This window comes from Triturus cristatus, chromosome 3_2 (assembly GCF_964204655.1).
Source record: "Triturus cristatus chromosome 3_2, aTriCri1.1, whole genome shotgun sequence".
NCBI classification, from domain to species: domain Eukaryota; kingdom Metazoa; phylum Chordata; class Amphibia; order Caudata; family Salamandridae; genus Triturus; species Triturus cristatus.
The window spans coordinates 1,003,573,115-1,003,586,404 of NC_140584.1; the positions used below are offsets into that span (position 1 = coordinate 1,003,573,115).

Below are 13,290 nucleotides of genomic sequence, written 5' to 3' on the forward strand. Positions count from 1 at the left end.
GGGCTAAACTGAACTGGGACACTAGCCAAACACACCTGGGTGAAGTATCATACTCTTTGTCCACTGTAAGAGTGTTGCCTATAAGGAAGGCTCCATGTGTATTCAAGACAGAATTCTTGAAAGTGAAACGTAGATACATGTGGTAACAGACCAGAAATGTTAGATTATTCTATTTATTCCGTTGGTATTTGACTAGATTTTTTGAACAACTCATTTGAGGAGGCATTGAGTTTAATAATCGCCCGAATGCTTCCTTTCAACTCAGTTTTATTAACTAAAGTTTCACTTATTTTGTTACACATTTCCTTTGGTCATTGTTTGTTCTTATTGGTCCTTGGAGGTATGATAAGATCAGACACTATTTAAAGAAGGTTTTTACTTTTCAGTGCACCAGTATTGAATTTAGCATCCAAAGTGACATAATTATAGGCTCATAAAAGCTCTTTGTGTTTTTTTAATATGTTAAACACTACCTTCTTGTGTTTAAAGCCAGTACTACCATTGAAAATAATAGTTTACATGTGCGTATACAGGTAAAGGTTACATGGAATTTTTATTCCCAAGGTTTAATTTACATGTCTTATTTTTTTACCTTTCCACCTCCTTGTGCCACAATAATGCCTCGGTCCTTTGGATCATCACATAAAGCAAGGAATACTCTAAAATGGAAAACAACATAAGATAAGCAGCTTATTTGTTCAACAAATATTATGCGGAATAGCGTCTTGCTCCTACTATACATTATCTGCTTCATATAGATCATAAACATTTTGACTGAGTGCATATTCAAGTCCCTGAACATTTGAGAAGCTTTCTGAGTGCTTCGCTTTGCATTCTGACATAGTTTAGCCATAGTGCCTGGAGGCGTGGTGCTTAATGTATAAAGTCGCTTTCATACCATTACTCCTGGGTAAGGGCTTTACTGGTTGAATTACAGATCGCCCTAGGAAAGATGCATAAAATGCAGATTCGATATTTATGAACGAAAATCTGCATTTTTCCGGGTATTTTTCCCAAATGTATTTCACAAATATTTCCTCATGTGAGAGGAACTGCATGTGTGCAATAATTATCATGGAAACACTAATATGATCCCTGCACAAACTCCTGTTTACACCATGTTCAGGATGTACAGTCTGACTACTGTGTGACAGAAGTACACTGTGGACGTATTTAAGAGACCACTGGATTTAGATGGGGGATACTGCTGGGGTTGGGGTTGGCAGACTCTTCTGTTTATTAGTTATTTCACCCATAACGGGGAAGAAAATGGAGATCCTGGAATTCCGCATTCAAGTCCAGATGTTTCCCCCCTTACAGAGTAACTAACGGCCCAAATCCACTAACATTTACTACTTGCTCGGAGCGGGAGTTAAATGGGTGTGAGGGCTTTGTGGAGGCCAGTGATGTGTATGGCAGGGGTGGCAGGTAGGTGAGAAGCTGGGAGCTCCCCTGAATGTTCAGGACCAGGGAAGGAGAGGGCTGGGTGCAGCAGTTACCCACAGCTCCTGTAGCACTCAAATCGGACTCGGTCCAGTGCCTTCACACCCAGAATTTCCAGGTCCATAGTGTGCAGACCTGGGATTACCAGGGCCATAGTGTGCAGACTGGGACTACCAGGTCCATAGTGTGCAGACAGGGATTACCAGGTCCATAGTGTGCAGACTGGGATTACCAGGTCCATAGTGTGCAGACTGGGATTACCAGGTCCATAGTGTGCAGACTGGGATTGCCAGGTCCAGCGTTTATGGATTTGGTAATTTGGGGCCTGGAGATACAGGACAAGTTAGATTAGCCCATGAGGTATATCTCCGGGAATACCACTCCAGGCCGCTTCTAGTGATATTGTGCTACAATAACAGGACAGAAAGTCCTACAATAGTTAGCCACCTCTCGATTGCTACATAATGACTCAACAGAGTCCTGTTTCAATGGACAATGGGTCAACTAGGAAAGAAAGCGGAGAGAGCTATCCTCTTTTCTACACAGTAAAGGTTGTGTGTAAATCTTCAGAATAACAGTCATACAGAGGCAATGCAACCTGGCTTTTATCTTATATTGGTTCGATAGTTACCTTGCTAAGAGCTCCTTAGTTGCATCGGTGAGGATGGCACTGTCTGCTTTCACCATGCACGTGAGCGCAGAAGTCACGCCTGACTTGAGCAATCGCTTCACTCGCTTCGACACAAAGTCTTTCTTGTCCTGAGAAAGGTAGGATACATCTGTTAATACTTGGCAGCAGGGGTTAGATGCATGTGTTATGTGCGAGGAGAAATATCTTTTTTAAACATTGGGACCCTTATGTTCTTGGAAAAGGCAGAGCATAATGTTTTGTTGGGAGCATACCAGCAAAACCCTGACTTTAAGTATTCCGGTCCAGAGTCATGCTAAGCTTTATGAGTCACACAAGGAGCCTTAAAGGGGATTCGTTTTTTCACCTCCAGCCAATGTGGATCAACAGTTGCCTGAGAGGCGGACTGAAATTTAGGGAGGTTTAGTAGCAGCGGGCCAGTGGCATTTGCAAAATTTGAAGTTTGTTGAGCAGTCGCTATTGTAAGCCCATATGTAAAGTATTACAGTAATCAACTCTAGATAGTAGAAGGGCTACAATTATCCTTTTCCTGGGTTCAAAAGGGATATAAGGAAAACTTTCCTCAGGGATTCAATAGACAGAAACATGTCAAAGTGACTTGACTAATGTTCTGCAGAGGCGAGCTTGTCATCAAAATAGACTTCAAGGTTTCTAACTTTCCTGACCAGGGAGGCCAAGTTTCCTAGATCCTGCTGCCGCCACATGAAGGACCAGAATGAGGTGGCGCAACCAAATAGCAGGACCGCTGTTTTCCCTCAATTGAGTTTAAAACAGTTTTTGTTGATCCATTTTCTCACCTCCTGCAAACCGTTACAGAAGTGTGTGGCTACCTCAGGTAGGTCAGTGAAAATGGAACCCACTATCTTGGTGTCATCAGCATAGGACACTATGGAGAAACCAAAAGACCATATGAGTTTTGCCAGGGTTAACATAGACATTAAACAGTGTGAGGCGTAATGCTGAGCCCTGAGGGCCCCACACGGAAAAGAGAATGGCTTAGAGAAAAAAATAACAGAGAGTAACTAATTGTTCTTGTCCCGCTAGAAAATACCCTCACGTAGTCAGGGCGGCATTACTGATTCCAATACTCTCCAAGCGGGTTAGCAATACTTTATGGTTGACAGTGTCAAAAGCTGCAGACAAACCTAAGAAAATGAGGGCAGCTTTCAATGATCTCGCTGTTCCCCTCGGTAGCTACAATCAAAGCAGATTCCGTGCTGTGACTACCACGAGAACCATGCTGAGAGGAATCGAGCAGTTTGGCAGTCGTGAGGAAAGATGACAATTCTGTATTCATAGCTTTCTCAGCTATTTTGGCAGGAAACTGAAGTAGTGAGATAGGGCAATAACTATTAACTTCCAAGGGGTTTAATGAGGGTTTCTTTATTAAAGATATAATTGATGCCATTTTCCAAGTTGTAGGAAAGTATTCAGATTTGAGGATGTTATTTAGGAGCGTGGTAAGATGTCCTTGGGACAGATGACTAGAAGGGCAAGGATAAGTAGGAGCCCAATATTCGTGGCTTCAATAAGCTTAATTACCAGCTTCATTGACAGAGAGGAAAATTCTGAAAATGTTTCTCGGATGGGTTTATTGTCTGTGGCAGGGTTCTCCAAATTTTCTGTAAAAAGAGCTACTTATGGCCAATGAAAATCCTCCTTAGCTACTAATATTATTAACATAAGTATTAGTAAAGCCCACGTTCACCTGTAGAAATTGTAGCGCTGATTAACAGATGTTTATTTATACCCATTTTATCGGCCTCAGGTGACTGAAAGGATGAGTGGACCGACCAGGATTTGAACCTGTGACCATGAAGTCAAACACAGGCACCTGCAGTGGACACATTTGTCCACTGAGCCAACAGACAGTGTTGTAATACTGACCACTTCAGGCGGGATTACATTAGTGGACACCGTATGCAGGATTACGAACAGTGGTCACCTCAGATCATCATGAATGGTTGTCATCAGTAATGCAGAAAAGGCCCTGTCAATGTGAGTAATACTGAGTAATACTTAACAGCCCTAGGTGCAGTGCCCTTGGCTGTCAGTAAGTAACAATAAGCTGCACGTTTTATGGCTCATATATCAGTTTTACATATATTTTGGAAATTCAACCATTTTTCTCCAAATATTAGCTAATGCGATCCGAAAATACACATATTTACATCTGTAATATGTACTTTTCACTTACGGTACATGTATATTAATTCAGCCAAGCTAAAGCTTCTTATTTTTTGAGGATGGGCTGCACAAAGGAGAGCTACTTATAGGAAGCTAAAGAGCTACCAGTGGCTCATGAGCCACTCATTGGAGAGGCCTGGTCCATGTCCTTCACACACCTGTGCTTCTCCATCTAGATGTCCTGTTTTTTTAAAGTAACTGAATGTGATTATTATGATTCGATGTTTTCTTGCTCAAGGGTACCACTTTCTTCTTGTTACTGGTGTGAAACTGGCTTTTCCTATCTCATTAGACCTCAATCAACAATGGGCAAGGCCTACCTTGGGATGCTCTTCGGGCACATGCTGTTTTGAGAACTTGGCCAGCTGTACCAGCTCAGGAATGATCTCTTTCACATCGTAGCTGTTGGTGCAGTTCACTAGGGTCGAAGCGACAGCATACAGGACCGTCTTATCGCTTGACTGAAAATCAAGAACAGATTAGTAGATAAATACAAATGAAGAATTTGTTTTGCTTCTCCAGGATTCGATTACGAAGTTGTTAAGCATCCACTGTGACACCCTTTTCGCTTTATTGTTTTGTTATAAATTATTTTCTTACAGTGGGACTGTATGAGAGTAAATCATCTCACCAAGGGGCATATCAGCAACAACCGGCGATAATTATCGCTCAGCGCTCTTAGCGGGAGGATAATTATCGCCGGGTAACGTGGATTTTTATCACTGAGATAGCGTGCTATTAGCAACGCTTATCTCCTCAGCGATAAAAATCCTCACGCTAGCTGCCTAACGTGAGATTATCGCTGGAAACCCAGCAATAATCTCACGTTAGCTTGTTGATAGGGACTCACAAATTTAGCCATGATATCCACCTTCCATAGGATATCATGGCTAAGTCAGTCCTGAAGCAGGCGTAAGGAAAGTAGCGATAACAGGGGTTATCGCTACTTTTCCTGACTCTATGCTTCATAGCGTGGGGCTGGATGATAGGAGAAATGTCACTTAGCGACATTTCTCCTGTCATGTTAGGTCAGGAACGCCCACTTTGCATCTCATTAGAGATGCAAAGCTGGGCGTTAGGAATCCCCACGCTAAAGCAAGGTTTCACGCGTTAGCGTGACCTTGCTAATTAGGCGATAAAATTATCGCCGCTTTTCGGCCGAAAACGGCCGCTAAAGCGGCGATAATTTATTATCGCCTCCTTGTAAATATGCCCCTAACACGGCATCATCACTAATTTGAGAAATCTGTTCTAGCTCACCATTTGTAAGAAATATAAATATACATAAAGAGTGACGTGTATGAATATAGAGTGAGTTAGCTACCCTATACATATGGACTGATGAGCATGTTATCTTTGGTAACGCTCTTTATGGACTCTAACTAGCTGCAGATTCTTCACATTCTGAATATTCTCTAGGCATCAGAATGCATCTGGAAACTTTTCAGCAGTACCTCTGTGCACCGGTAGGTGGCGTCGTGCGACTCTGCACTGACGCTGTTCTGCTCCGGAAATGATATGCGGTGGCTATATTTGCCCCACTCCCTCGCTGACGTCAGTTGCTTTCAAGACTGTGTCTTATCCCAGAGGTACAATAGCAAATTGGTTGTGACAAGTGTGCAGATTCTTAGAAATTGGATCTTATTAATAAGTGAGTCTAATCACAGAAAAGGGAGAGAGGGTCAGTGAGGAATCTGCGGCAAGATATAATCTCTATCAGAAAGAGCATTACCGAAGGTAAATAACTTTTTCTATAGAGACTTCTAGCTGTAGATTCCTCACCTTTTGAATAGATACCAAAGCAGTACCTATTCAGAGGCGGGTCTGCAAATGGGCTCGAACCAGAAAGTCCTGCAGGATTAAGCAGGCAAAATTTGAATCGAGGTAAGTCTCACAACGATGAGAGGTAGCTCCGGAACCGCACCTGGTGATGTAGAAAAAACTGGAACTGATATCAGTGCGCAGAATAGCACCTATATAAGCTTTACATGTCATTTTCGGAGCAGAACAGCATAAGCGTGGAGCCTTATGGTGCCACCTCCCGGTACGCAGAGGTACTGCTGAAAAATTTCCAGATCCAGTCTGAGGAATCAGGCCAGATCCGCCTGGGGAATATTCAAAAGGTGAAGGAATCTGCAGCTAGAAATCTCTATCAGAAATGTACATGTAGAGTAAGATAGTAGGCAAATCCTGAACAATTACATAGAAGGAAGAATAGTCTTTAAATACATTTGTGGTCCATTAACTTTGTAGTGTCTACTTGTTTGATAGTAATGAAAAAGGCATCTCTTACACTACTAGATTACTACAGCAGCAGTGTCTTGAGGGAGAAGAAGAGAAAAGCGTAGAGACTTTATACACAACCAAGGTCCCGCAAGCATCCAATATCGACAGGCTGGAGTAAAACACATCTGAAAACATTGTTAATATAAGCAGGTTGAGTGATGCAAAAGTTACCTTGGACAGCTCAAACATGGCTTGCAGAGCTGGCTCATCCTCCACAAAGTCATCCTTGACGTCTGCATCCAGGGTCAGGTAAGCAAGCCCCTCTACCGCCCACTTCCTGGTTCGATTGTCAATGCCTGCATTACACAGCCACCTAGGCAAGGAGGCGAGAAAGAGCATAGTCAGTCCTCAGACACAGTGGTTACAAAATACATCATTACAAAATAAACCACGTGTGCCGTAAGAATTGTGCAGGTTCAATGATCACCTTGTTCAGACGTATACATTCAACAATACCCTCTATATGAGGCATAGCTTCTTTTATCATTAAACAGTATAAGATACAAACATTATTTACACGCCTTGTTGTATAACCTACGTCATGACAAATCTCCATCGCTTATGGTAACGGGAAAACACAAAGGAAACTGATTAAGTGAGACTGTAGGTACATAAATCTACAGTAAACAAAGACAACGAGATGACAACTCTTTCATAACACTGTTTAGAAGGAAAACACAAATTCTTATGCAATATTTACAAATTTTTTGATCTAGACTCATTCTTGTGGGAAAGCGACACTGACGAACCCTAACTGATTAATCTATTTCGATAATATTTTCAACATAAAGGCACTAGGTTGGCAAATCAAAATTAAGAAGGCCCATTTTATACCTATCTTTTTCACTATCCCTCATTCTCTCTTCCCCGGATTTGTCTTTTTTGTTCCTCTGCATCGTCTGCCCCACTCCCTTCTTATTCCTTTTATTTTGGAAATTGAAGAATGTTTTATGACTTTTTGTTATTTCTTTCATTCTAGTCACAGGATTCAAAACTGGCTTTGGTGATATTTCATGCTGGCTTTGTACCATTTTGGTCATTCACCAAATGAGAGATAAACCGATTTGGATTTGTAAAACTGGGATTATCCTGTTTGCTTTTCACCAAAAAGTCAAGTATCCATTTTCACTACTGTCATAGCCTCAAAAAGACTATTCTGTCAAATCGGCAAACTAACAAGCTGGCATAGATGGAAAGCTGTATCATGGGTGGGTCCAGGAATCTGTATTGGTTTAAAAGAGAACATAGAGCTGTTGTCTGTGTATACAACATCCGTGGGGCCAAGTTTATCATCATTTGAAATTGTGCAATGCACCATGTCTGCTAAGATATGTTGCATTCCTGCTCTCTCACTGTGCTGGTGCACTCAGTGGAGCCTAGCACCAGTATAGGCACCTGTGCGCCAGGGTGCAAGGATGCTGCGTTGCATGGTGGATGGAGTGGTGAAAGGATGAATGGATAGATGCCTTGATGGGTGAGACAAGGGAGCTCTAGTAGGGAGCGTTAGACTCACTTGCTTTGCTTTGCTTGGTGCCATCAGAGGTTTAGTTCAAAGAGGGGATGTCCTTCACATCTAACATGGGCTTCAATTGGAATTCCATAGAGCATATTATCAAGCCCATTATCGCCGTTTTAGCGGCAGTTTTCTGCCGCTGCAGCGGCGATAATTTTATCGCCTGTCTTGATAATATGCCCCATAAATCTTTGCGAATAGGGTGCATTCACCATGGTGCCCACGTGGCAAAGCTTCAGTGCCATCAGCGGAGCTGCCACAAAGATGTCCACCTCTGGCATGATATGGTGGACAGTTGTCTACCAGGTCAGTGCAGGCCAGCCACCATCCTCTGAGTGAGGTTCTTTAGCTTTACTTACTTTCCAAATTTAGAGTCTGCCTCTCAGCCAATCAATGGTTACAATGTGGACCCTTTCCTGACCACGACACTAAGGCCCTCACTCTAAGGGGCGAGTAATTCCCGATTGGGCCAGTAATAGGAGCAAACAGTCGAACTGGGATTCACAAGTTGTATGTTAACTTTCATCCATTCCATACTCCTGTTTCTTTATCTGTGTGCACATTTCGACAGGTAAAACGTTCAGAATAATATGCAGGGCAGAAAGCCCTAGAGCGGGTAATAAGCATACAGGAACTGGGGTGCAAACACAGATTCCTGCTGTTAATACCCACTGCGAGTGTGCTAATTCAGTTTCAGTTTTGCACTGGAAAAATTCCAATCCCCATGGTTTGTGTATCTTGCTGGGGTGTCATTCTGTTCCAGGTTTTCCAGCAAACCCTTACTGAAGGCCTAGGTCCAGAATTAGCATGAGTGGAACTTCTAGGGGGCAATTTAGTCTTGGGCAATATGAATAGTCCTATTGAGTACACACACTGATGTGCCCAGCTCACGGCCACCTGAAACCAGAACTCCTCAGTGCACCTGAAGAGGAAGCTGGGTTTGAATGGTGCCCGAGCCCACAGCCAGAGCCCCACTAGTACCCCTGCGCTCTGACCAGACCAAATGACATGTCCATGATGAAGATTGTGGGTAAGGTTGGGAGCCTGGCTAGTCTGCACTATTGTAAGCTGCCCGTTGATGGAAAGATTCACCTGATTTCATGCCATGTCTTGAAAAGATCTAGAGTCATGTTATGAAGTGGCAATGGGCTCACAGGAGGAGAAAAGCTGTTCTTGTACCAGGAATTTTTTAGAAGAATTTCCAATCTTATAATGATCCTGGAATAGAGAAGTGTCTGTACACTTCAGCTTAGCATAGGTGTAATGATTGCAACTGAAATGTGTAGAGCGGTGGATTGATACAACGTTACCTGCCATCACAGGGCAAAGCTGCACCTCAAGCTCTTAGACAAGAACAAATGGCAGACAACACTGGCAGGACTGTGGTCAATGCATACTTACTTCCTGCATTGCTTTGCCAGCTTCTCTGTGGATCCTTCTGCAAACTGCCGCAGACCATAGTCCGAGCCTCCAGCAGAGCCTAGCTTGCACAGACCCTGATAAAGAAATTGTGTGAGACACATTATATGTTTTCTGTTTACCAAGCTCTAATAAAAAAAATAAAAAGTAAAAAAAGAGAAACATGCAACTTTATCTGTTCCATTTCTGTGGCCATCGGATCTAGGTTAGTGACCAAATGATCAGGACTCATGCACCTCAATAACAGTGTAAAGCAGGAAAGAAGGGCCAAATGATCCAAGTAATAACATTATACTCTCTTTTACTTGTTCGTGTGTAACACCACCACTGAAATATTAGAGTCGTTCAGGAACCTAGTTACATACTAATTCGGGCTACCACTCAGTTATCAGACCCCCCAAATAGTATCTCAGAGCCACCAGGTTCTGCGACACTGAGCCGACTGTTGCTGCAAATCTGACACTGAGCCACTTGGAACTGTGGCACTGCAGCTGAGCCACTGGTGCCCTGCACACAGCCACTGAGCCACTGGGGCCTGCAACACTGCCACTGAGCACCCAGAACGTGCAATGTGGACACTGAGCCACTGGGGCCTACAACACTACCCCTGAGCATCAAGGACCCCCACCTCCAACTGGAGCAGTGTACTAATAACACCTGCAACCTTTCTGAAGCCATCACCTCCTGCAACACTAATACTGCGGCAACTAGTCCACATGCTTACCCTTGAGGAACTCACAAACATACCAGAGACTGAAACCCTTGCTATGCTGGAAATAAGAGTTGCGACCAGCAATCCTACCACTAAGACATTAGGTCCACACTGGATCTACACTAGAGCCATGAAACTTACTCCACAATCCACCCTCTGAGCAACCAGGCAGTCCGTCTTACAGTATATCCTTTGTGCCATCAGGCTGGCCCCACAGCCATACCTGTGATCACCAAGATTGTCTCACAAACCCATATATTATCCTTCAGTCCCTAAATAATTACCACAGAGTCACTCTGTGCCCTTCTCACAAATCATAGATGATAAGTCACAAAGTGAGCCACTGTACTCACTACACAAACTAGATCACAATTAAAATGGCCCAGATTCACATCTGTAAAAGTGACTCATCTGAATGGCCTATAATCCTACACGAGGTTCTTCGAGCAGCCCTACAAGCACAACTATAACTAGTTTTATCAGCAAGGTGCTTGTGCTTTACAACGTATAAAGAGTGACCTTGTCTAAAATAATCGATGGATTAAGCTTTGCGTCCCTGCAGCATGAAGCACCATGAAAACCACTGTATCAGGATTCAATGATTGTGGCTCTTAATCAATGATATTGGCTTTTGAGGATCTGGAAAACTCACCACCAGTGCTCGGATTTTAATCTTCTCATTCTTGGTTTTCTTATAGATCTCCTTCAGCATGGACACGCCGTTGGTGATAATGAAGGTGGCTCGGCTCAGCTTGGTGGAGGCGTGGATCAGCGCCTCCACTGCTACCAGCTGGTCAATCTCATTCTCAGAGCTGGTAAGGGCCACCATCATCTCCATAACCCCCTGCATGCCCAGCAGCTTGTTGCCAACATCGAAGGGACCCTGCAGGATGCCGGAGACAGTCTGTATCGCGTGCAGGTTCTTTTCCATGTTGTTTGGGTCAAATTTGCCCCTGCGGGAGAAAACAAAGGAATATGTTATCAGTCTTAATACCACAGGGCTCTGAGAGGGAAACAATGGCAAAGAATTTAGGGGCAAATGGTGATGTGAGATAAAAAGAAACACTGCTGCAGATTGTGTACCTTCTGAAGGAAGCAATGTTGCCCTTGCTGTCCATTATTGCAATGTCCTTATGTAAATACAATATTACCACAAAAAAGACTTTCTATTAGTTTTCAAAGTGACAAACTTATTGTAGCTTGTTTTTTGTTCACTCTTTGCTCCTAAAATGGTTTCTGGCAATTTTGACATTAATCTTAACTGTCTTTCACCTTTTTAGTGCATACATTTTGCCTTTTCTTCTAGAGTTTAAAATCTTCTGGAAGTTTACTTCTTTTGAGACAGAAAAGAGCTCTCTGTTGTCCGTCTTGCTCTGAGGAACAAGTGTAACCCTCTCCAGAAAGGGTTGGGGGCCATGAGGTTGATCTTTCCCTATCTGTTTTTTAACTCAGGCAAATCGATTTGAATTGCATCACAATTTCCGAATATGTTGATCAATAAGCCATAAATTGAATTGATAGTTCTGAACAGAATACATGAAATAATCCGATAATGCAGGACTTCGCAGAGTACTAGAGAGCATTGTTTCTCCGGTGCAGAACATCATATATGCCCCCACAAAAAACATTCTCTCAGGGCTGTTTTCAAGGCTGTATAGGGTCCTGTTGCCCATCCAGCCACGTAGGCCACTGAGGTCCAGATTTGCTAATATTTGATGGAAGGGAGGGCAGCAAACAATGCTGCTGCTCTGCCTTGCACGTAAGGGAGAGAGGAGAAATGGCCATAACTACTAAGATGTGCATTTTTTGCTTTCTCTTTCAGTGCTGGTGCACTTTTGCCTGCCATGCACCGATGCACACACCCTTGTGCCGTAATGCAGTGGTGGGAGTGTTCTCTAAAGCATAGGTGTGTATTGGAAGGGGGCCCTTCCAGTACAAAAACTATCTTTTATCACTTTTCTCACTTCATATGGGTGCCCTACAATGAAGCACAAATGCAAATTTGGACAAATAAGGAGACATTAAAACATTTCTTCTAGTTACACGCGCCAAAAGGAGTTATAAGGTTGTGGCACAAATCCCTGCCTACGAATGTTAATAGATAGGGATATGTGACAAAACTCACGGGAGGCTTCATGGAAATGCCCATGTACCACTCATGAAAGGCCCTCTTTTTTGCAAAGTGGTGCAAAGTAGCACATAGTGGGATTTTGGATTAATTTAGGGATATATTTAGGCGCAAATCCAGGTTTGTAGGTGGTAGTAAATCCCAGCCCAACACTCAAGTAAATCCTACCCCAACACTTTGCACGGCAATAGTGTCAGTTTGGGGCGCAAACGCAGGCTATAGTGTTAGTAAATCTGTGCCCCAGTGTCTTTCGGCCTTCTTGGGTTTCCTCCAGTGTCCGCGATGGCCGGTTCAGCCCCGTGCTGAGATCACTCTTCATGACTTACGTGATGTATTCCTCACAGATCTTCCTGTAGTTCTCTCTCTCCGGGTCACACCGCAGGTCGTCGTAGAGCTTGTTCATGAGGATGGAGGCTATCATCCGAGTATTTTCAGTCAGGGGGAGGCATGTGGGCAACTCTGGGATCTGACCCAGGACTTTCAGGATTTTCCTCAGTCCTACATGGGGGACATAGGGGAAAATGTAGGATGAGAACAGGGAAGTCCAATGGGGAGAACATAGGAGGAAAACAGGGGCAGTGAAGAGGGCAAAGGAAATGAGACAGAAGCAACACAAGTGAGAAACGCTCAGCTAGGCAACAGCAACAATCATAGGGAAGGGACTTGAAAGAGTCAGATTGAGACTCAACAGAGAGAACAAAATGGGCCATGTGAAGGCGAGGAACAAATAGCGAATAAACCAAAGTTATGAAGGCTAGAACCAGGTGAAAGAAAGAGATACAGGATAGAGAGGAGTTTATTGTGTCAAAGTACTCTAAAATCAATGTACAGAGACATGTAGGACCACAGAACACAATCAGTGCAACAGAAAGGTACATGACAAAGTAAATCACTAGAAGACACTCTGGAAATAAGCTGTTAAGAAAGACAACAGAGAAAGAAAAAAGATAGAG

The 13,290-nt window shown here is 43.3% G+C and overlaps 1 protein-coding gene across 2 annotated transcripts in view; it reads right to left on the bottom strand.

The window, feature by feature from the left end:
* Window positions 1-13,290, bottom strand: part of UNC45B (unc-45 myosin chaperone B) — an 89,879-nt gene that overhangs the window by 23,905 nt on the left and 52,684 nt on the right. For both annotated transcript variants that reach the window (XM_085649639.1, XM_085649640.1), the window contains exons 9-15: window positions 12,664-12,835; window positions 10,862-11,162; window positions 9,480-9,574; window positions 6,737-6,878; window positions 4,600-4,740; window positions 2,075-2,202; window positions 593-659 (exon numbers count right to left, since the gene is read on the bottom strand). In XM_085649639.1, coding sequence (XP_085505765.1) covers window positions 593-659; window positions 2,075-2,202; window positions 4,600-4,740; window positions 6,737-6,878; window positions 9,480-9,574; window positions 10,862-11,162; window positions 12,664-12,835 — 1,046 coding nt within the window. The remainder of the gene's footprint in view (window positions 1-592; window positions 660-2,074; window positions 2,203-4,599; window positions 4,741-6,736; window positions 6,879-9,479; window positions 9,575-10,861; window positions 11,163-12,663; window positions 12,836-13,290) is intronic.